Source organism: Cebus imitator, unplaced genomic scaffold (genome assembly GCF_001604975.1).
Source record: "Cebus imitator isolate Cc_AM_T3 unplaced genomic scaffold, Cebus_imitator-1.0 Scaffold270, whole genome shotgun sequence".
NCBI classification, from domain to species: domain Eukaryota; kingdom Metazoa; phylum Chordata; class Mammalia; order Primates; family Cebidae; genus Cebus; species Cebus imitator.
The window spans coordinates 2,923,454-2,948,917 of NW_016107585.1; the positions used below are offsets into that span (position 1 = coordinate 2,923,454).

Here is a 25,464-nt window from a genome sequence, read left to right on the forward strand (position 1 = left end):
ATATATATATATATATACATACATGAAAGGAACAATCACTTTGGAAAACTGTTGGGTAGTTTCTTAAAATGTTGAATATACCCTGCTATACATTCAGCCATTCCACTCCTAGGTATTTACCAAAAATAACAAAAATATCCACAAAAGACATATATGAATGTTCAAATAGTGAAAATGATGCATAAGATATACTATAATTACAAAATGAAATATAATTATGTAAAATGTATCTATATTATTAATTGCCAGAAGAAAGATTTCTCTGGCACAGATATGCAGATACTGGAAGTTACAAGTCAGAAGTAAACTAAAGGTCCAAAGAATATGACCAACGCACTGTCAGTGCCTGCTCCATTTAATAATATAGGGTTTTTTTGGGGTTTTTTTGAGACAGAGTTTCACTCTGTTGCACAGGTTTAAGCAATGCTCATGCCTCAGACTCCCAAGTAGCTGGAGTTACAAGTGTGCACCACCACACCTGGCTAATTTTTGTATTTTTAGTAGAGACAGGGTTTTGCTCTGTTGCCCTATGAACTTCTGAGCTCAAACTATTGACTCATCTCAGCCTCCCATAGTGCTAGGCATGAGCCATCACACGAGGCCTAATATAGATACACTTTTTACGTGTTTAATATTCCTCTATTTGCCTAAATTTAATTATTAAAGTTAAATTTCAAATTTAAAAGCATATTGTCATATAAAATGCATTTCTGAAGGTACACATTATATAAAAAAATTGTTAGTAAGTGAAATTGAAGTTTCATCGTTCAACATGATTTTTTCCCCAACATTTAACTACGAAAGTTTTAAAACATATAGAAAAGTTAAAATAATTGTACATTGGACACAAATATACATACTACTTAGATTCTACAATTAATATTTTAGTTGCTTAATCATATAGCTATATATCTATCAAACACTTTATATATCCATCAATCCATCTTATGAATATCAAGGTAAGTTGCAGAAATAGATATACTTCTTTCATCATACAGATAATTAGAGTTCAACATTTGCATATATTTCTTTTTATTTTTGAGTAAAATTTACCTACAGAAATATACAAATCTCAAGTGCACCAACAGATTAGGTTTGACAAATGTATCCATCTGTGTAATGCAAACCCCTATCAAAACATAAAGAATTACTATCATCAAAGAAAGTACCTTTGTGTTTTTCCAGCCAATCCTACTCTCCAAGGCAACCACTGTTCTGTCTCTTCCCCACTGTAGATTAGTTTTGCCTGTTTCTAGAACTTTATATAAATGAAATAATACAACATGTATTATTTGTGTAAGGCTACTTTCAAGTAGCATAATATTTTTGAAGGATTATCTACACTACTACATTATCTGTAGTTCATTATATATTCCACTGAATATATTCAATTTTTTTTTTTTTAGAGAACCCATTCTACTACTGATGCATTCCTGAGCATCAGTAGTAGATGCTACTGATTTTTGCAGTTTTAGGATATTTTGAATTAAGACTGAATAAAGTTCCTGAATATTCTCATATAAGTATTTTGTAGACATATGTTTTCATGTTTCTTGGGTAAATACCAAAGGGTGGAATTTCAGGATCTTTGGATAGATGTGTATTTAGTTTAATGAGAAACTGTAAAAACTTTTTTTTAAGTGGCTGTAGCATTTTACATTCTCAACAATTTGCATAAGAATTCCAGTGCTCTACTTCCTCAGTAACATCTGCTACCACCAAACTGGTTCATTTTAGCCAATCAGATGGGCCAATAATGTTGAGCACATTTTGTGTCATTGGCCATTTACGTATCTTCCTGTATAGTGTCTGTTCAGATCTTTTGGTCATTTTTGAATGAATCCTTTTATTATTGACTTGTGGGCATTCTTTTTTTTTTTTTGAGGCAGAGTTTCTCTCTTGTTGCCCAAGCTGGAGTGGTGCAACAGCATGATCTTGGCTCACCGCAACCTTTGCCTCCCAGGTTCAAGCGATTCTCCTGCCTCAGCCTCCTGAGTAGCTGGGATTACAGGCATGCATGACCATGCCTGGCTTATTTTTTGTATTTTCAGTAGCGATGGGGTTTCTCCATGTTGATCAGGCTGATCTCGAACTCCTGACCTTGGGTGATGCGCCCACCTGGGCCTCCCAAAGTTCTGGGATTATAGGCGTGAGCAACATTCTTTATGTAACTGGGACAACAGTTCTTGGCCACATATTTTGTAAATATTTTCTCTGTGACTTAACTATTCATTTTCTTACTGATAGCTTCTGATGAACAGATGTTTTAATTTTGATAGCCTAATTCATCAATTTTCAATTTTTGTTCTTTTATAGTTCTTACTTCTATGTCCTATCCAGGACATCTTCATTTACAATCACGTCATGAACATATTTTGCTATGTTTCTTCTAGTAGTTTTATAATTTTATCCTTTGTGTTTATGTTTATGATTTGTCCTAAATTAATTATCATGTATGGTGTGAGGTAGAAGTTGAGTTATATTTTTCTACATGTGTATTCAGTTGTTCCAGCACAATTTGTTGAAAGACTCTCTTTCCCATTGGATTGTTTTGGTGCTTTTGTCAAAAGTCAGTTGACTATATAAGTAGGGTTATTTACCAGGCTATCTTTTTCCATTCATCTTTGTTGATCCATATGCCAGCACTATACTGATTTGATTACTGAATAAATCTTAGGTGATGTTTAGAATGCCATCTTTTGGATTGTCTGAATACTTTTTAAAGAGTTATCTTTTAAACTGTGGATTAGTTTTTTAGCTACATGTTTTTGTATTTAATTTTTTGGTGGTTAGAAATTATACTATACATTCTTCTTTTTTATTGCATTTTAGGTTTGGGGTACATGTGAAGGACATGCAAGATTGTTGCATAAGTACACACATGGCAGTGTGATTTTCTGCCTTCCTCCCCATCACCTATATCTGTCATTTCCCCACATGCTCTCTCTCCCCAAATCCCCTCCTTACTGGTTTAAATAAAATAAATATACTACCATGTCACGTAAAAAAGAAATATAGTGCAACCAAATGAATCCACTTATCCCCGTCTGCATCCTTTAGGCTCTAGTTGTCATGTTACATTGACATACTTCATAAACCCCACAATATAATAATTATTGCTCTAAATAAGCATGTGATTTTTTAATTTAAAGGAAAAGGGGTCTTTTATATTTACTCATATTTGTCACTTATGGTGCATTTTATTCCCTCCTGAGGATGCTGGGGCTCCATTAATTTTTTTTTTCAATGTTTATCTTTCTTCTTCAAATAAAATAATTTTTATTGATTTATCTTAAAATTCACTGACTTTTTTCTGTAATGAAATATGCTATAAAAGTCCATCTAGTGAAATTTTATTTCAGATACTGTATTTTTCTATTCTTGAATTTCTCATTTTTTAATAGTTGCTTACTCAGATTTTCTTTTACTCATTACTAGTATATTTTCCTTTATATCCTTGAGCATTGTTATGATCACGAATTTGAAACCCTGGTCAGCTAATTATAGTCAACTGGTCTCTATTCTTTTGGATATAAGTAATTTTGGATTGTATACTGAACATTGTGGGTGTTATGTTATAAAGACTCTGGATCCTTATGTTCTGCCAAAGAGTATTTATTTTTTTCTTGTTTTGTCTTAACAAGGAGTTAAGCTGGCTAAACTTAAAGTATTAAATCTGTTTCCCATAGGGTAGGTGACAGCTAAAATATCAATTACTTTAGTTTGAGATGGACTAGTTAGCGTGTTCCTTGAGCATATGCATTTCAGGAATAAGCCTGAGATTTGTAAAGAGTTTATATGCAAAATTTGAGCTCTCTTTCTCTGGGTTTCACTTTTCTGGGATATCCCTTACTTCTCAGAGGCTGAGGTTGCCTTGTTCTCTATCCTCTAGTCTACAAATTTTGATCAAATTTTTAGCTTTCTTGCATGGAGCAAACTGTACCGTTCCCTCAATCCAATATCCTTAAAAAGAAAAAATTCACTCACTGCCATGCCTTTCTTTCAACATAAAAAAAAAGTTAATGGACTATTTTTTAGAGCAGTTTTAGGTTCACAGGAAAATTGAGCAGAAGTATGGAGAGTTCCCATATCGCCCCTTTTCCACACATCCACAACGTCCCCCACTATGGGCATCCTGCACTGGAGTAGTACTTTCTTACAATTGATGAATCAATATCATATTACTACCCAAAACTCATAATTTACATTAGGGTTCATTCTTGGTGTTGTAGATTCTATGAACTTTGACAAATATATAATGACATGTCTCCGGTATTGTAGTATTATACAGAATAGTTTCACTGCCCTAGAAATCTTCTTTGTCCATTTATCCTCTGCCTGGAACTCCTGGCAAGCACTGATCATTTTACTGTTCCATAGTTTTGTCTTTTCCAAAATGTCATATAGTTGGAATAATACAGTATGTAGCCTTTTCAAATTGGCATCCTTCACTTAGTATGCCTTCTTTTAATTTTTGATACTCCCTCCATTATGTGTTTGGTTTGGGTCACTATTGTCTTTAAGTAGCTATTTTTTCTAGAATTTATAGTTGTTATCTATAAGAAGGCTTACCTAATATGAGCTACTCAGCCATTAAGATAAGTTTTAAAAACAAATTAGTACCTTTAACAGTAACAAACAGACTTCTGGCCACAGTTCAAGATAGATATATCATAGCTTATTTTAGATAAACCTAAAATAATTAAATTTCAGAATTGAAATAGATCTTAATGGTCATCTACTCTACCAACTGATAACAAAATTCCTAATTTCCATCAAATAAAATGAAATATCATTATTTCATTACTTATGATGTATCCTTTACCAAAAAGGGACAATTATATTCTAAATACATGTAACAAACCTGTCAAGGCTGTTTCACTCATAGATTTAATTTGCAGAAAAATTTCTCCTTTCAGTGAAGTCCAGTTTTGGTAATTATCATACACTTCATTTTTAATATGGATTAGCTCCCTTTTAGTAAAAGTAAGTAATGAAAGAGTCTTATTCCAGAAATATTTGTACTCTGACAATCTTTGACTGCAAGGTAAAAAAAATAAATAGAATTTTAAAAAATAGTAAGCATAATAAACATTTCTTCAAAAACAGTTTTAGAGTGACCATATAATCTACTAATTGGAGACAAATTTTGAAACCAAAAGAAGTTGGTATTCATGTTATGCTGAGACAACATACAAACTAGGAATAACTCAGGTAGACTGAAGTGTATGGTCACTCTAACACATTTCCATTTTGCCATTATTTTAGCTACAAAGAAAGATAGCTAATTACCTTCATACACATTTATTCTAAATATATATATATATATACATACAGTATATATACAGTATATATATATATATTCAACAGTAAACATTTAGTGAAGAAAATTAGGCCAGAGCAATTTAGTCTTAGACCTTAAATGAGAATCTTAGTGTCTTATACAGCATTTGCCCCACATAGCATGGTTGGACAGGCAGTGAAAAATCTGGAGTAATAATAAAAAAAACAATTCGAAGTGACTTATGCAGTGCATTTGCCTCATAACACTCGACAGCTCAAATAATCATGTTTTTTGTTATCTCAATGATTTTTATTACTTCAGATATTATGGTTTTAATTACCTTAATAATCAAGTACAGATATAGATTTGAGAGTTAGCAGCACAAAGGTGATGACTGAAGCTATGAGAGTATGATTATTGTGTCAATATTTATATCCCTGAGTAGACTAAGATCTATAAGGCAGAGGTTATATCTATATCTGTCTTGCTCATCACAGTCTTTTTAGTATTTAGCACAGTGCCTACTGCATAATATGTGCTTAACAAAAACTGAATAAACGAGTAAATAAAATATGTTCCTCACCTCAACTGGAGAAATGGAAAAGTGAGAAGTGCTAGGGTTAACACATTGGACAACACAAACATTTAAGGGATTGAAACTAAAGAAAAATCCCTCAAAGGAGACAAACAGCTGCTAAGAGATGAACAGCACCAAGGAGGCTAAGCAGAATATTGAGGATTCCTCAGAAAGGAATTAATGTTTAACAACCTGGAAGTAGGTATGAAAGCCAAAGGATTTAAGGGTAAATACAGCTAAATAAGTAGAGATAAAAGGACTTGGAATGTTGGTAAACTCCTCTATGTAAAAAATCCTAAAGAAGATACACACACACACACACACACACACACACACACACACACACACACACTAGAATTAAACAAATTCATCAAAGTCACAGGATACGTGATCCATATGCAAAAATCAATTTTATTGCTGTAATTGACAATGACCACTCCCCAAAATAAAATTAACAGTCCTATTCATAAAAACATAAAAAAAATAAAACTCTTAGAAATAAATTTAATAAAAGAAGTTCAAGAAAATAAAACATTTTTGAGAGGACTAAAGATCTCCATGGAAAAATATAACACATTCATGAACTGAAAGATGCAAAAATTTTAAAGGAAAAATTCTCCCCAAATTGATCTATAGATTCAATACTATACCTATCAAAATCCCAGCAGGCTACTTTGCAGAAATTCACAACTGATCATACAATTCATTATCGAGGGTCCAGAAGAGCAAAAGTGATTTTGAAAACAAAGAAGAAAGTTAGAGGGCTTATACTTCTTGATTTTAACATTTAATAAAAACCATTGTTTTTAAGAGAGTGTGGCACTTATGTAAGACATCCAGATTAATGGACAGAACAGAATATCCAAAAGTAATCTTTTACATTTACAGTGAATTAATTTTAGGCAAAGATGTTAAGGCAATTCAATAAGGGAAAAAATGGTCTCTAACAAACAGTGCTGGAACAATTGAATATCCATGTGAAATAGGATGAATTTAGATCCTTAATTCATATCATATGCAAAAGTTAGCAGAAATAGATCGCAGATCTAAATAAGAGCTAAAACTATAAAACTCTAAGAAAATACAGGAGAAAATCCTTGTAACAGGCTTAGACAGAGTTCTTACACACATAAGCAAAAGCACAATCTATGAAACAGATAAACTGTATTTCATCAAAAATAACAACTTTTCAAAAGACATTGTTAAGAATATAAAAAGTAAGCCCAGGCAAGATGGCTACATAGGAACAGCTCCGTGTGCAGCTCCCAGCCAGATGGACACAGAAGTCAAGTGATTTCCACATTTCCAACTGAGGTACCTGGGTCATCTCACTGAGACTGGTTGGACAGTGGGTGCAGCCCAAGGAGGGTGAGTCGAAGCAGGGTGGGGCATCACCTCACCCGAGAAGTGCAAGGTGCCAGGGAACTCCCTCTCTTAGCCAAGGGAAGCCATTAGAGACTGTTTCCTGCACGCTGGCCCAGATACTGCACTATTCCCATGGTTTTTACTACCCACAGACCAGGAGATTTCCTCCAGTACCTACACAAACACCAGGGCCCTGGGTTTCCAGCACAAAACTGGGTGGCCATTTGGGCAGAAATTGAGCTAGTCACAGTAGTTTTTCATACCCCATTGGTGCCTGGAATGCCAACGAGACAGAACCATTGACTCCCCTGGAAAAGGGGCTGAAGCCAGGGAGCCAAGTGGTCTGGCTTGGCAGTTCCCACCCCCACAGAGACCAGCAAGCTAAGATCCACTGACTTGAAATTCTCACAGCCAGCACAGCAATCTGAGCTGGACCTGGGTCATTTGAGCTTGGTGGGGAAAGGGGCATCCACCATTGCTGAGGTTCAAGTAGGCGGTTTCAACCCCACAGTATAAGCAAAGCTGCGGGGAAATTCAAACTGGACAAAGCCCAACAAAGCTCAGCAGCTGCAGGCACTGTCTCACTAGATGTCCTTGCAGGGCAGGGCATCTCTGAAAAAAGACAGCAGCCTCTCAGGAACTTATAAATAAAGCCCCCACCTTCCTGGGACAGAACACCTAGGAAAAGGGGCAGTAGTGAGTACAGCTTCAGCAGATCTAAATGTCCCTGCCTGGCAGCTCTGAAGAGAGCAGCAGATTTCCCAACACAGCATTTGAGCTCTGATAAGGGACATACTTCCTCCTCAAGTGGCTTCTTAGCACTGTGTAGCCTGCCTGGGAGACGCCTCCCAGTAGGGGCTGACAGACACCTCATACAGGAGAGCTCTGGCTGGCATCTGGCGGATACCCCTCTGGGACGAAGCTACCAGAGGAAGGAATATGCAGCTATCTTTTTTTTTTTTTAATAGAGATGGGGTTTCACCATGTTGGCCAGGCTGGTCTTGAACTCCCAACCTCAGGTGATCCGCCTGCAACAGCCTCCCAAGGTGCTGGGATTATAGGCATGAGCCACTGCACCTGGCCAGCAGCAATCTTTTCTGTTCAGCAGTCTCTGCTGGTGATTCCCAGGCAAGCAGGGTCTGCAGCAGACCTCCAGCAAACTCCAGCAGACCTGTAGTAGAGGGGCCTGACTGTTAGAAGGAAAACTAAAGAAACAGTTTCAATGTCAACAAAAAGGACGTCCACTCAGAGACCCCATCCAAAGGTCACTGACCTCAAAGACCAAACGAAGATAAATCCACGAAGATGGGAAGAAATTAGCGCAAAAAGAATGAAAACTCCAAAAACCAGAATGCCTCTTCTCCTTTAAGGGATCACAGCTCCTCACCAGCAAGGGAACAAAACTGGATGGAGAGTGAGTCTGATGAATTGACAGAAATAGGCTTCAGAAGGTGTGTAATAACAAACTTCTCTGAGCTGAAGGAGCATGTTCTAACCCAATGGAAGGAAGCTAAGAAACTTGATTAATGGTTAGATGAAATGCTAACTAGAATAACCAGTTTAGAGAAGAACATAAATGACCTGATGGAGCTGAAAAACACAACACAAGAACTTCATGATGCATATACAAGTTTCAATACCCAAATCAATCAAGCAAAAAAAAAGAAACAAAAATTGAAGACTAACTCAATGAAATAAAATAAGAAGACAAGATTTAAAAAAAAAAGAGTGAAAAGAAATAAACAAAGCCTCCAAGAAATATGGGATTATGTGAAAACATCAAATCTACGTTTGATCGGTGTACCTGAAAGTGGCCATTCCTCAGGGATCTAGAACTAGAAATACTATTTGACCCAGCAATCCTATTACTGGGTATGTACCCAAAAAATTATAAATCATTCTGTTATAAAGACACATGCACATATATGTTTATTGCAGCACTATTCACAATAGCAAAGACTTGGAACCAACACAAATGCCCCTCAATGACAGACTGGATAAAGAAAATGTGGCACATACACACTATGAAATACTATGCAGCCATAAGAAAGGATGAGTTCACGTCCTTTGCAGGGGCATGGATGAAGCTGGAAACCATTATTTCTCAGCAAACTAACACAAGAACAGAAAACCAAACACTGCATGTTCTCACTCATATGAGAACACATGGATACAGGGAGGGAAACATCACACAATGGGGATTGTTGTGGGGTGGGGGGTTAGGGGAGGGATAGCATTAGAAGAAATACCTAATATAGATGACGGGGTGATGGATGCAGCCAACCTCCATGGCATGTGTATACCTATGTAAGAAATCTGCATGTTCTGCACATGTACCCCAGAGCTTAAAGCACAATAATAATAGTAATAATAAAAGATAAGCCACTGGGAGAAAATATTTGAAAACCACATTTCATATAAAGGACTTATACCCAGAATATAGAAATAACTCTTACAATCACATAATAAGAAAACAAACCAATTAAAATGGGCAAAATATGTGTCACTAATAAGATATACAAATGATTAACAAGCAAATGAAAAGATGCTCAACATCATTAGTAATTTCAGAAACATAAAGCCACAAGGAGATACTATTTTACATCCACTAGAATGACTACAATAAAACAGACAGACAATAATAGTAAATGTTGACAACAAAAGGTAGAAACTAGAAGCCTCATTCATGGTGTGGGAATGTAAAATGTACAGCCACTTTGGAAAACAAGTTGGCAGTTAAAAAAATTAAATACAGATTAATCATATGGTCTAGTGATTCCACACTTGGGTATCTACTCCAAAGAATTAAAAGCATATGTACACACAAAGACTTGTATATGGATGTTTATAGTAGCATTATTCATAAGCACCAACAAGTGGAAATAATCCGAATATCCATCAACTGGTAAATGGATAAATAAAATGTGATATATCCATACAATGGAATCCTATTCAGCAATAAAAAGGAACAAAATTATGGATAAATGCCACAACGTGAATGAACCTCAAAAAACATAACTAATAAAAGCCAGATAAAAAGACCGTATATTGTTTGATTCTATATATCTGAAATGTCCAGAAAAGGGTAAATCTATAGAAAGAGAAAGGTTAGTTGCCTAGAACTGGAGGTCAAGACAGAGACTGATTGAAGATGGTATGAGGGACTGGAATGTCTTTTTTGGAATGAGTCAAGTATTCTAATATTGGATGTGGTTGCCAATCTAATAGCTAATATTGGTGGCACAACTCTACAGGTTTATTAAAAATAACTAAGTTGTCTCCTTAAGATAAGGTGAATTTCATGATATGCGAATTATATCTCGATGACGATGTTTTTAAAAAGGTATAGGGTAATAAACTATGGGATCAAGTCTAGAAAACAAAGTAAAGCCAAAATATGGTTGGGAAAATTTACTAGCATCCTTAATTAGGCTGAAGAAGTGAAGTGAAAGTGAGGGAGCTGCAAGAGAAATTTTTTAGGTTGACATTGAAAATTTGAGAGACGACAAGGTCTAGCTTTACAAATAAGAAAATTTAAAGGATAAGTACTCTATATTTCAAATAATTTATAAAAGTTTCACAATATGAATCCTCTAAAAGTAAATACTGCTAGAATATTTCAAATATGGTCTGATTTGGAATACTGAACTTATACACAGCTTTATGAAGTGAAGTATATGTATTTCATTCAGGTTTTTAATATCTATTTTATAGGCCTTCTACAATTAATTTGCATTTTTAAAAGACACTTTATTCTGAGTAGCAGACGTGCTGAGCCAACCAATGTGCCAACTAACGTGTGGAGCCCTTGTAAGACACAGGCTGGAAATGATGTCAGGGAAAACACAGAACACAAAAGTATACTTTGCTGGAGGCTAGTGATTTAAGCCCAATTGTAATTAATCAAATGAGAGAAGAATTTAAAAAAACTCCAAAACATAGTTCACTGATCCACTGAATGTTCCTTTTGGGCCCCATAAATAATGACACATTTGAGTAGAAAGCTCATGTTTCTTTCCCTTACCTCTTTTCTTTTAATCCTACATTTGGCTCATGAATCCTGGACCTCTTCAAGAGAGAAGATTATAAGCTTCTTTTCTTTATCCAGAGCAATGACTAAGTTTTATGCCCTAACATTTTTTAAATAATCAATAATCTAGCTTAAAATCAACTTCTAGTAATGCACCAAAGTCACTGAACTCTACAAATTTGGTTTGATTTTATTTTTAATAGTATGCCTTTTTTCTATGGAATATATTATATCTACTAGTGAGAGTATAAATAAAGTCAATAATTATTTCTATTCATTATTACAAACTGTAATTTGTACTATCCAGTTGACCAGTTACTTTCAAAATTGCTTTTAGTATGTACTATTTTTAGATTAGTCAGATCCCAGACTACTAATTTGTGATCTTTTAACTAAAAATGAGCAAAAATCACAGATCTATAAAAATATGTGAACAAAATAATCTGTTAAAAGTATAACTCAAAATGATGACAAAATTAGAATACAGAATAAAAATAATACTTCCATATGTATGTCTACATTTCTTCAAAATTTTAAAATGCTGAAGATAACATGCAAAAATGAAAATAATGAGGATCAACTTTATCCGTATCATAACATCCTGAAGCAGGAGTAATTATCTGATCTAGTCCCAGTCCAGCCTTTAAAGGTCAAACTCTCATGGATGGTAAATCCATGATAGCATTAGTGGATAAAACAGATGGGACTTTTGCAGCAGACACGGGCCAAAGCTATTACAGAAGCCAAAAATGAATACTGATAGTCCTGATTAAAACACAAAAGTTGGGATCACCTGGATGGCATTATCCTGTTGGTTCAATATCAGATTTCTAGGAAAGGATCAAGGGAATTTCTGATGATAAAAAAATTTTTTATCTTGTTTTTTATCTTGTTTTGTGAGTGGACTTCATTCATGCATTCATTCAAAACTTATATATTGAACATCAGTTATGTGCAAGGCATTTATAAAAGGTAGATGGTCCAATAGGTTATCAGATAATGCATTAAAAATTATTAGTCTACAGAATGTTTTTCAGAATATTCCTAATAATTATTAGTTAAAAAACAAAAATCTAACATTCAAAATACTCAAGCAGCATATTTTTTTGGTCATCTTGAAGCTATGTCATTTGCCATGTTGAATTAATTTATTTCCTTCCCTTTTCTAAGAGCTAAAAGCTATTCAATTTAAAAAGAAATTATTCTTTCTCATAAACATTCTCAATATATTCAATTCACTTTTTAGGAAGAAAATGAACTTCCTAGTTTCTTTAGAAAACTGGATTTTATCTTTAAGTATTATAAATACTCCAAGGATTATATAAAAGCAGAATTAACATGCTTTACACTGGAGATTTCTGAATTTAAGGATTATGTTAATATTATTTAGGAAGTTTTCCTATTCTGTTGCTTTTCTTGTCACTGGGCTATCACTCAGGTGATCAAATAGACCAAGAAATATTGGTGAAGAGGGAAATTAGTTACCGTGCTTTCATTCTAAATGTCACCACAAAAGAAGAACAATAACAATGGACTACTAGAACAAGGCATATGCCTAATTTAAATTTAATTAGTAAAAGTATTCATTGAGATAATGGTTTAAATAACAGAAAAGAAAATGTAATGCTGTTTCACTTTTCTCAATCACACCAGATATAGAAATCATACGACTAAAATGTGTTTGGCTATTTACAAAGTTATTTAAAAAGATATTAAACATATCTTTTTAATCTTTATAATTTTCAGTTATTTAATCTTACCTGAAGATGTCTGATTGTCTATATTTAATTTTTAATTCATCTTGTAAATGAGTCAGTTGCTTCTTTACTTTCTGAAATTCATTTTGTTGACTTTTTAACTGCATGCCTACATCATAAATTCTAAAAATATAAACAAACATCCCTTAAGTATTCCTTCATATGTATTTTTAAATTAACGTTTAACTGTACTTACTTTTAATGAAAATGAGAAGAAGAAACTAAGCCTCTTATATATGCTATATGAATGTACAGAAAAAATAGGAAGAGACCAAATCTTGGACACCAATCCTGGGAAGAAGAGTAGAATTTATGGGCAAGGGGAAAAAGTAAAGAATACTGAAGACAGGCAGAACTAGATTCTTTTTGTATTGTTCAACTGTTTACAATGAATATATATACATAAATATTGATCACAACATAAAAATATTTTCATTTAAAGTAATACATGTTCAAATTTAAAATGTCAAATATTACTGCCTTAGTCAATTTTGTGTTGCTATAAAAGAATATCTGAGGCTGGGCAATTTATAAGGAAAGGAAGGTTATTTTGCTCATGATTCTGGTGGCTGGAAAATTCAAGACTGGATGCTGCATCCAGTGAGAGCCTCATGCTGCTTCCACTTATGGTGGAAAGTGGAAGGGAGCATGTGCAAAGGAATCACATGGTAAGAGAGGAAGCAAGAGAGAAAATCAAGAAAGCCAACTCTTTTTTTGTGTGGGGCTTTTGGTAAGAAGTCATTCAGAATAACATGAGTTAACTTTTGGTATAATGAGTGAATGAAAAATGAGGATCAAAATTAAAATTGTAAGTATATAAGCATGAAAAGTAAAATTTACATGAGGAAAAAGATGCCTGACATTTTATCTTCTTGGTAACAATAACTCACAATGTCACATCGTGACATTACAAACTTGATCTAATATATCATGACAATGGGATATTCTAATATAGCTTAATTAATTAAAAAGACAATGAGATTTGTTAGTGTGTAGTTTCTATAGTTATTAATCTATTTCTAAGATAAATGTACAGAAATATTGGTTACCAAGAAAACACATTTTTTATCACATATAATCAAACAATTGAAAATAAACTGAAGCATTACATTCAGCTGTGAATAACAGGAAGCACTAGAAATTTCCTGATAAAAAGGAAGGTGCTTCTTCTTGCATGAAAGTCTTAGGTGAGACCAGTCACTGCACAATGCAGCAGAAAAATAAGTTCCCGCTTAGTTGGTTTTTATGGCAGCATGGTTGCTGTTCACCTGAATCAAGAACAGAGTCACTATCAGTAGGAACAACAATGCTTATAATACAAAGTAGACCTTAAACCAACTCAATCTATAGATAAGGGGAGTTGAGCATCAGAGGATATTTCCAGCCATGACAATGTGAATTAGTTCTCTAGTAAACACTTCATAGTTTCTAGCGGGGTGGGAAGCAAAGAAAGGATGCATCTTTAATGTGGGGCATCTGGGGGCATCTCCGGAGACCTACAACTGAGAAAAGAAAAGTCAAGTGATTTGGAGGGTACTCTCGATTAGCAAGCCAAACAATAAGGATAATGGGCTGAAAGCAGGTGGCCATGTACCTCTCCCTGTTTTAACAACCGGCTATGTTAGGAACTAATCCATTCTTGCCAGAGCAAAAATTCCATTCACTCACAATAGAGGAGATTAATCTATTCATGAGGAATCTGCCCCTACAACCAAAACACCTCTGACTAGGCCCTATCTCCCAACACTGCTGTGTTGAGGACCAAATTTCATCATGAGTTTTGCTGAAGACAAACAACATCCAACCATAACAAACACTAAAAGGATTATTAAAAAAAAATAGTAACCATATGCCTCTACCCCAATTCTCACTGTCAAAGGAAACTTTTAATGTTTTTCCCGTTTCTCCTACTTACCTCCATATTTACACTATTTCCTAATATTTAATTTTATATATTACTTAGTGATACATATCACTTAAGATGTAGTTCTGCTACATATAATTGAGACCTGAATATGATGGCATAAATATACATATAATCTCACATAAAACAAACACATTGGTAAACAGTCCGGTGCTAGTATCATAGCTTTATAATGTTATCAGAGCCTCATATCCTTCCTATGCCTTTGGTCCACCATCTTTGGTATCTGTACTTTATTCTCATAGTCCATATGGTGGTGAAAGCTTCAACCATTACATTCCCATTCCAGGTCAGCAGCAGAAGAATAATGGCCTACTCCATCCCTTTTAAGTCAATCTCCTTAAAGTACCACTGAATACTTCTACTGAAGTTAGATACATAGCCATATTTAGCCACACATACAACTGGAAGGTGTCATCCTGTAAAGATTATCCCCCAGATATATTCATAGTTCTGTTACTTAGAAGGCAAAATAAATGTTGGGGTAGGTAGTTAATAAGAATTTACCATCCTATACACCTACTCTTCTCTTAATCCTCCCAATATAGTTAAATTGGCGCTTATTATTAAATTATATTTAGCATTTACATTGTTGTTCACTGTGAGCCACATATAATACTATGATTACATTTCGTTCTTATATAACTTTTTGTTGTCTCTGGAATTAAAAATTGTCTCCTTTTCTCCTTTCATTCTTTTCTGGGTACCATATTTGTTCTTCTTCCGTCTTGGACAGAGAGGTAATTCTTCTCCCAACACCTTCAGACACAGTAGATAATCTTTCCAAATCATCTCTTTTCCAGGAGGTAGCCTTCTGGGAGTTCTCCATCCCCCTGCTCTAGTCTGGTTTATGCTCATGCTTGACTACACAGCTGTCATCATGAGACTCCCCTTCTCCATCACTTGAGGAATTGTCCTCATCTCTCTTTCATGTCACTTTTCCTATACCTTGGTTCTGAAGTTTTCTTCCTTCTTGGTTTACTCCTTGGAGCAAATCATCCAGAAATTTCCTGTGCATAGGAAGTAAACTTGAAACTCTGGATGTCTGAACATGTTATTATTTTATCTCAGACTGGACAGTTTGGCTGAATAGAAAATCACAGATTTGAAAAATATTCAGCAGAAAATTAGGACACTATTCCATTGTTTCCTAACTTCCAGTGATACTGATGAGAAATCCAATGACATTCTCATTTATATTTCTTTGTGTGATATATGGTGGCTCCCCCAACCTTCCCCCTATTTCAGAAACTTTTTCTGAAAGAAATTTTTTCACTTTTCACTTGGGATTCTTCAATCTGATCACAACGTATCATCATGTTAATTTTTTGTCATTCTCTGTGCTGGGTCCTTGGTGAGTACTTGCCTTAGAAACTGATTTCTTTAGTTTTCAGAAATTTTCCCATGGGGAGAATAATGCTTTTCTGTCCATTTTCTGTTTCTGTCTGGAACATCTTTCTATTATTTTAAATGAAGAATTTCTTCAACAAATCTTCTAACTTTCTTATCCTTTTTCTATCATTTTACCACTTTTAACTTTCTGTTCTTTCATTATCTTCCATCCTATTAAAGTTTTAACTTTGGCTATCATATTCTAACTACCAAATTTTTTTTCTTATTCTCCAAAAGGCCTTTTTTAATTGCCCCTTTTCTTGTCCCAGGAATACAATTTATATTTCTTTGAGGATATCAATTCTAGTATGTTTTTGAAGTTTTCTTCAGTTTGCTGCATTGCTTCTGTTTCCTTTTGAGACGTTTTCTTTATTTCACTTTTTGGCTTTCATGTTTGAGGCTCTGCTCAGAAGTCTGATGGTCCTTTGTTGTCTATTTATAATTAGCAATGAGGTACTCTCACAACCAATGTCATACCAAATGGGCAAAAGCTGGAAGCAATCATCTTGAAAACAGGAACAAGACAAGGATGCCCTCTCTCACTACTCTTATTCAACGTAGTATTAAGAATTCTGGCCAGAGTAATCAGGCAAGAGAAATAAATAAAGTACATCCAAATAGTTAGAGAGGAAGTCAAACTATCCCTGTTTGCAGATGGCATGATTCTATATCTAGAAAACCCCATAGTCTCAGCCCAAAAGCTCCTTCAGCTGATAAACAACTTTGGTAAAGTTTCAGGATACAAAAATAACACACAAAATTCACAAATATTCCTATACACCAACAACAGCCAAGCTGAGAGCCATATCAGGAATGTAATCTCATTTACAATTACCAAGAAAAGAACAGAATGCCTAGGAAAACAGTTATACCAGGGAGGTAAAAAAATCTCTACAATGAGAATTATAAAACACTGCTCAAAGAAAGCAGAGCTGACATAAACAAATGAAAAAACATCCCATGCTCATGGATAGCAAGAATCAGTATCATTAAAATGCCCATACTGCCCAAAGCAATTTAGATATTCAATATTATTCCTGTCAGACTACCAAAGATATTCTTCACAGAACTAGAAAGAACCTGAAAGTGATGGGGAGAATGAAACCAAGCTGGAAAACAGTTTTCAGGATATCATCCAGGAGAACTTTCCCAGCCTAGCAAAGCAGGCCAACATTCAAATATAGCAAATACAGAGACCACGACAAAGGTATTCCTCAAGAAGAGCAACCCCAAGGCACATAATCGTCAGATTCATCATGGTTGAAATGAAGGAAAAAAATGCTAAGGGCAGCTAGAGAGAAAGCTCGGGTTACTCACAAAGGGAAGCCCATCAGACTCACAGAGGATCACTCAGCAGAAACCCTACAAGCCAGAAGAGAGTGGGGGCCAATATTCAACATCCTAAAAGTAAAGAATTTTCAAACCAGAATTTCATATCCAGCCAAACTAAGCTTCATAAGTGAAGGAGAAATAAAATCCTTTACAGACAAGCAACTGCTGAGAGATTTCATCACCACCAGGTCCACCCTACAAGAGCTCCTAAAGGAAGCACTAAACATGGAAAGAACAACCAGTACCAGCCACCACAAAAGCATACCAAACTGTAAAGACCATTGACTATGAAGAAACTGCATCAACTAATGGGCAAAACAATCAGCTAGCATCAAATGGCAGAATCAAATTTACGCATAATAATATTAACCTTAAATGTAAAGGGGCTAAATGCCCCAATCAAAAGACACAGACTGGCAAACTGGATAAAAACTCAAGATCCATTGGTGTGCTGTATTCAGGAAACCCATGTCATGTGCAAGGACACACATAGGCTCAAAATAAAGGGATGAAGGAAGATTTACCAAGCAAACGGAGAGCAAAACAAAACAAAACACCAGGAGTTGCAATCCTAGTCTCTGACAAAACAGACTTTAAACCAACAAAGATCAAAAGAGACAAAGAAGGGCATCACGTAATGGTAAAAGGATTAATGCAACAAGAAGAACTAATTATCCTAAATATATATGCACCCAATACAGGAGCACCCAGATACATAAAGCAAGTTCTTAATGACCTACAAAGAGACTTAGACTCCCACAGAATAATAGTGGTAGATCTTGATTGTTAATACTAGACAGATCAATGAGACAGAAAATTAACAAAGATATCCAAGACCTGAACTCAGATGTGGACCAAGCAGACCTAATAGATATCTGCAAAACTCTCCACGCCAAGTCCAAGAAATATACATTCTTCTCAGCACCACTGTGCACTTACTCGAAAATTGGCCACATAATTGGAAGTAAAACACTCCTCAGCAAACGCAAAAGAACAGAAATCATAACAGTCTCTCAGACCACAGTGCAATCAAATTAGAACTCAGGATTAAGAAACTCACTCAAAATCACACAACTATATAAAAATTGAATAATGTGCTCCTGAATGACTACTGGATAAATAATGAAATGAAGACAGAAATAAATATGTTCTTAGAAACCAATGAGAATGAAGACACAATGACCAGAATCTCTGGGATACATTTAAAGCAGTGTGTAGAGGGAAACTTATAGCACTAAATGCCCACATGAGAAGCAAGGAAAGATATAAAATTGACACTGTAACGTGACAATTAAAAGAACTAAAGGAGCAAGATCAAACAAATTCAAAAGCTAGCAGAAGGTAAGAAATAACTAAGATCAAAGCAGAACTGAAGGAGACAGAGACACAAAAAATTAAGAAATCCCAGACCTAGTTTTTTGAAAAGATCAACAAAATAGATCAACTGTGAGCCAGACTAATAAAAGAGAGAAGATTCAAATAGATGAAATAAAAAATAATAAAGGGGATATCACCACCAATCCCACAGAAATACAAACTACCACCAGAGATTACTACAAAAACCTCTATGCACATAAACCAGTAAATCTAGAAGAAATGGATAAATTCCTGGGCACTTACACCCTCCCAAGACTAAACCAGGGAGAAGTTGAATTCCTGAGTAGACCAATAACAAGGTCTGAAGTTGAGGCAGTAATTAATAGCCTACCCACCAAAAAATGCCCAAGACCAGACGGGCTAATTCTACCAGAGGTAGAATTAATTCACAGCCTAATTCTACCAGAGGTACAAAGGGAAGCTGGTACCATTCCTTCTGAAACTATTCCGAATAATAAAAAGAGGAAACCCTCCCTAATTAATTTTATGAGACCAACATCACCCTGATACCAAAACCTGGCAGAGACGCAACTAAAAAAGAACATTTCAGGCCAATATCCATGATGAACATTGATGCAAAAATCTTCAATAAAATACTGGCAAACGAAACCAACAGCACATCAAAAACCTTATCCATCACAATCAAGTCAGCTTCATCCCAGGGATGCAAGACTGGCTCAACATCCACAAATCTATAAATATAATCCATCATATAAACAGAACCAAAGACAAAAACCACATGATTCTTTCAATAGATGCATAGAAGGCCTTTGACAAAATCCAACAGCCCTTTATGCTAAAAACTCTCAATAAACTAGGTATTGATGGATTGTATCTCAAAATAATAAGAGCTATTTATGACAAACCCACAGCCAATATCCTACTGAATGGGCAAGAACTGGAAGCATTCCCTTTAAAAACTGGCACAAGACAAGGATGCCCTCTCTCACCACTCCTATTCAGTACAGTATTGGGAATTCTAGCTAGGGCCATTAGGAAAGAGAAACAAATGAAGCGTATTTGAATAGGAAGAGAGGACATCGAATTGTCCCTGTTTGCAGATGACATGATTGTATATTTAGAAAACCCCATTGTCTCAGCGCAAAATCTCCTTAAGCTGATAAGCAACTTGAGTTTACAGGTCTCAGGATACAAAATCAATGTGCAAAAATCACAAGCATTCCTATACACCAATAACAAACAGAAAAACAAATCATGAGTGAACTCCCATTCACAGTCATTACAAAGAGAATAAAATAACTAGGAGTACAACTAACAAGGGATGTGAAGGACCTCTTCAAGGAGAACTACAAACCACTGCTCAAGGAAATAAGAGAGGACACAAACAGATGAAAAAACATTCCATGCTCATGGTTAGGAAGAATCAATATCATGAAAATGGCCCTACTGCCCAAAGTAATTTATAGATTTAATGCTATCCCCATCAAGCTACCCATGACTTTCTTCACAGAATTGGAAAAAAAACACCTTAAACTTCATAGGGAACCCAAAAAGAATCCACATAGTCAAGACAATCCTAAGAAAACAAAAACAAAAACAAAACAACAACAACAACAAAAAAAAACAAAGCTGGAGGCATCATGCTACCTGACTTCAAACTATATTACAAGGCTACTGTACTCAAAACAGCATGGTACTGGTACCAAAACAGAGATATAGACCAATGGAAGAGAACAAAGCCCTCAGAAAGAACGCCACACAACTACAACCATCTGATCTTTGACAAACCTGACAAAAACAAGCAATGGCAAAGGGATTCCCTATTTAATAAATGGTGTTGGGAAAACTGGCTAGCCATATGGAGAAAGCTGAAATTGGGTCCTTTCCTTACACCTTATACAAAAATTAACTCTAGATGGATTAAAGATTTAAATATGAGGCCTAACACCATAAAAACTTTAGAAGAAATCCTAGCACACCATTCAGGACATAGGGATGGGCAAAGACTTCATGACTAAAACACCAAAAGCAATGGCAACAAAAGCCAAAATAGACAAATGGGATCTCATTGATCCTAAGGGCTTCTGCCGGGCACGGTGGCTCATGCGTGTAATCCCAGCACTTTGGAAGGCTGAGGCGGGTAGATCACCTGAGGTTGGGAGTTCAAGACCAGTCTGACCAACATAGAGAAACCCCGTCTCTACGAAAAAAATACAAATGAGCTGGGCCTGGTGGCACATGCCTATAATCGGAGCTATTCAGGAGGCTGAGGCAAGATTATGACTTGAACCTGGGAAATGGAGGTTGTGGCGAGCCAAGGTCACATCACTGCACTCCAGCCTGGGCAACAAGAGTGAAATGCAGTTTCAAAAAAAAACAAAAAACAAAAAACTTAAGAGCTTCTGCACAGCAAAAGAAACTATCAATAGAGTGAACTGGCAACCAACAGAATAGGAAAAAATTTTTACAATCTACCCATCTGACAAAGGGCTAATATCCAGAATCTATGGAGAACTTAAACAAATTTACAAGAAAAAAACAAACAACCCCATCAAAAAATGGACAAAAGATATGTACAGGCACTTTTCTAAAGAAGACATTTATGCAGTCAACAAACATATGAAAAAAAGCTCATCATCACTGGTCATTAGAGAAATGCAAATCAAAACCACATTGAGATCCCACTCCACACCAGGGCGATCATTAAAAAATCATGAGACAACAGATGTTGGAGAGGATGTGGAGAAACAGGAATGCTTTTACAGTGTTGGTAGGAGTGTAAATTACTTCAACCATTGTGGAAGACAGCATGGCAGTTCCTCAAGGATATAGAAATAGAAATACCATTTCCCATTACTGGGTATATACCCAAAGGATTATAAATCATTCTGTTATAAAGATACTTGCACACGTATGTTCATAGCAGCACTATTTACAATAGCAAAGACTTGGAACCAACCCAAATGTCCATCAATGATAGACTGGATAAAGAAAATGTGGCACATATACACCATGAAATACTATGCAGCCATAAAAAAAGATGAGTTCATGTCCTTTGCAGGGGCGTGGATGAAGCTGGAGACCATCATTCTCAGCAAACTGACACAAGAACAGAAAACCAAACACTGCTTGTTTTCACTCATAAGTGGGTGTTGAACAATGAGAACACATGGACACAGGGAGGGGAATATCACACACCATGGCCTGTTGAAGGGTAGGGATCTAGGGAAGGTATAGCAGGGGGTGGGGGAATTGGGGAGGGATAACATTAGGAGAAATACCTAATGTAGATGACGGGGGTATGGATAAAACAAACTACCATGGCATGTGTATACCTATGTAAAAATACTGTATGATCTTCACATGTATCCCAGAACCAGAACTTAAACTACAATTAAATAAAAATAAAAAAACCTAGACGAAACCCTAGGTAATAGCCTTCTCAACATGAGCTTTGCCAAATAATTTACAACTAAGTCTTCAAAGTAATTGGAACAAAAACAAAAATTGACAAATGGGACCTACTTAAACTAAAGAGCCTTTGCACAGCAAAACAATCAACAGAGTAAACAGGCAGCTCACTGCCTGTGTGACAGAATAATTCATACCCCAAAGCTTAGCATCACATGATATACCCATGTAACAAACCTGCACATGTACCCCCTGAATCCAAAATAATAACAATAAAACCTATGCCTAATTGGGAAAAGAATAGATTTTTAAGGAATCCTCTTTTTTCATCCCCGCTTAATATCTTGGCAAGGATTTCTCTTATTATACTAAAAGAGTCAACCAAACATTGTTTTTAGGATTCGTATCTTCAAAAACTTGATAAAAGAAGGTAGAAAATAAAGAGCTGTAAAAGTTTGGGCCAGGCAGATGCTTTTAAAAATAACATGTATATGTTAATGTTAAAAATTCGTAAAAGCATTAAATGGAACAAATAAACTTTTCACCTTTATAAAAAGCTCAAACCACCAAGAAAAATAACATAGCACCAAAATATATAAAGAAAAATCTGTTAATAATCCAATGAAAACAAATTACTAATCATAATGGGAAGTATTTACACTTTTCTCACAGAAATGGAAAGGATCATAATAACATAAAAATAGGTAAAGTATTGCAGATTTTGTTTTCTTTTCTTTTCTCTTTTGAGATGGAGTCTCCCTCTGTTGCCCAGGCTGGAGGGCAGTGGCACAATATTGGCTCACTGCAACCTCTTAGAAGTCTACTAAGAAGATATGAACTCTACTAGGTCCATCCCACAACATGTGGGAATTATGGAAGCCACAGTTCAAGATGAGATTTGGGTGGGGACACACAGCCAAACCATATCAAGTACTAAGAGGAAAATTCATAGCGTTAAATTCATTTACTAAAGAATAAATAATGAATATTCTCAGTGTCATGACCCAAGAGAAGGGTACAAATGATAAAAACAATGGAGGCTCATAAGCAAAGTAACAATGAACATACCTAATGTCCAGTAGCCAGGAACATACCCAATGCCCAGATGTTGGCTTCTAAATACCATTCTCTAATTAAAGAAATCAGTACATCTTAGAAAACTGGTTGATTCCAGTGCTGAGGCAGGAAAAATTCAAGATGAGCCTAGAACATTTTGTTATGTCAGAAAGTAAAGAAGAGCTCAACAGAGGACAGAGGCATGTTAAAAGGGCACAAGTTAACCTAAGAGAGCTATGAATGTCCAAAACAAGAACAATCAATAAATAACAATATTGGATTATAACCCACCAAATTAAAGTGAAAGAGTCCACACTGATATAAATAAATAACTGAATGAACAAATGAGTGACAAAAGACAGCTCTTCCTCACAGAAAATTTCCAATTAATGAATGTAGAAGGAATGAGGGAACGAGAAAATCACCTAAAGTTAGAACTGTACAGTAATAGCCACTGCAGGCAAACTCTGCTGATAGTTACTTTAAAAAGAGGTAAAAGGTTGAGAGGAAACAGAGTATTTGGATAGTCTCAAAATATCTACCACAAGATATTTATTAATTACAAAGGTAAAAATAATAACTATACAGTGGGGGAACCTAGCAATACCAGTTTAGTCAAGTAATTAAGGTTAACTTCACCAGTAATAAGATATTGACATTTATGATACACACCCCGATATGATGCACTGAGAAGCGCATATCATTTTCGTGGTATTTTTTCCAAAAATGAATAACCTCATTATAATAATAGTAAACATCAGACAAATGCAAATTGAGGGATATTCTATAAAATAAATGACTAGTATTCTTCAAAAGCCTCAAGACCATGAAAGACAGACTGAGGAACTGTCACAGGTTAAAGAAGTCTACTAAGAAGATATGAACGCTAACTGCAATGTGGAATTCCAGATAGAGTTGTGACTGGAAAAAGAGATATTATTGACAAAATATGATAAAACCAAAATAAAGTCTGTAGATAAGTTAGCAGTATCACCTCAATGTTAATTCCTTAGTTTTTATAATTGTTCCTTAGTTATTCAAAGCACTAACATTATGGGAAGTTGTGTATCTGAAAACTGTCTGTACTATTTTTGAAACTTTATATAAATCTAAACTCATTTCAAAATAAAAAATTTAAGAAAGAATGATTTGTGCATATACAATGAGTAATCTATACGTTTCAAATGTATCTCCAGTACAAACTGTGGTATAAATGAATGGGTATATTTTAAATTTTGGAAGTTATGCAACATTGTTTTAATAGCAAAAAAGAAAATTGTCTTCATGGTCAGTATATGCCAGTAATGGTATTAGAGGAACAGTTAAATAACCTATAATCCTATGAAATACTATACAAATAATAAAAATATAATAAAATAGATTTTTATGTCCTAGCATGGAAAGAATGCCAAGAGTTATCAATGGGGGAAAAAAAGCAAGCTGTAACTTACAGATCAATAAATATGACATGAAACCATATATTTTCATGATAGTTTTATGTGTACATATACGTATTTAAAACTTTAGAAAAAGAATGGAAATTATCTTCGTCAATGTTAAAGCAGAGTGATCTCTACAGAGAGAATCAGGATTGAAAAGGCTGGTCATGGAAACTTTAGTTTTCTTTTCTATAGTACTTAGATTATTTACAATGAAGATGTATCTATGTGTTACTTAAAAATCTAAAAAGATTGTTTTAAAAAGCCCAGACAGTCCCATTACATGTGTGCAAAAATATCTCAGGTTTATAAATGGAAAAAATGCAGAAATAGTAGATATTTAAGCTTATATAGTACACTGCTAAATTATAAGATTAAACATATGTATTAAACATTCTTTAATAGAAACCCATTCCAACTATTAACATTCACTAAGAAAAGAAGTCTGTTTTTATAAAACATTTTTCTAATTTTAAAAAACGTGCACATTGAAACACTTTCCAAGGTCACTTCTGTAATATATATTTATCCAAATGAATGTTACATATAAATAGCATCT

At 35.0% G+C, this 25,464-nt stretch overlaps 1 protein-coding gene across 1 annotated transcript in view; it reads right to left on the reverse strand.

Annotated features, from left to right (window-relative positions):
- The window catches only part of LEKR1 (leucine, glutamate and lysine rich 1), a 193,027-nt gene that overhangs the window by 117,912 nt on the left and 49,651 nt on the right, over positions 1 to 25,464 (reverse strand). The window contains exons 2-3 of the mRNA XM_017500799.2: positions 13,017 to 13,136; positions 4,865 to 5,040 (exon numbers count right to left, since the gene is read on the reverse strand). Coding sequence (XP_017356288.2) covers positions 4,865 to 5,040; positions 13,017 to 13,136 — 296 coding nt within the window. The remainder of the gene's footprint in view (positions 1 to 4,864; positions 5,041 to 13,016; positions 13,137 to 25,464) is intronic.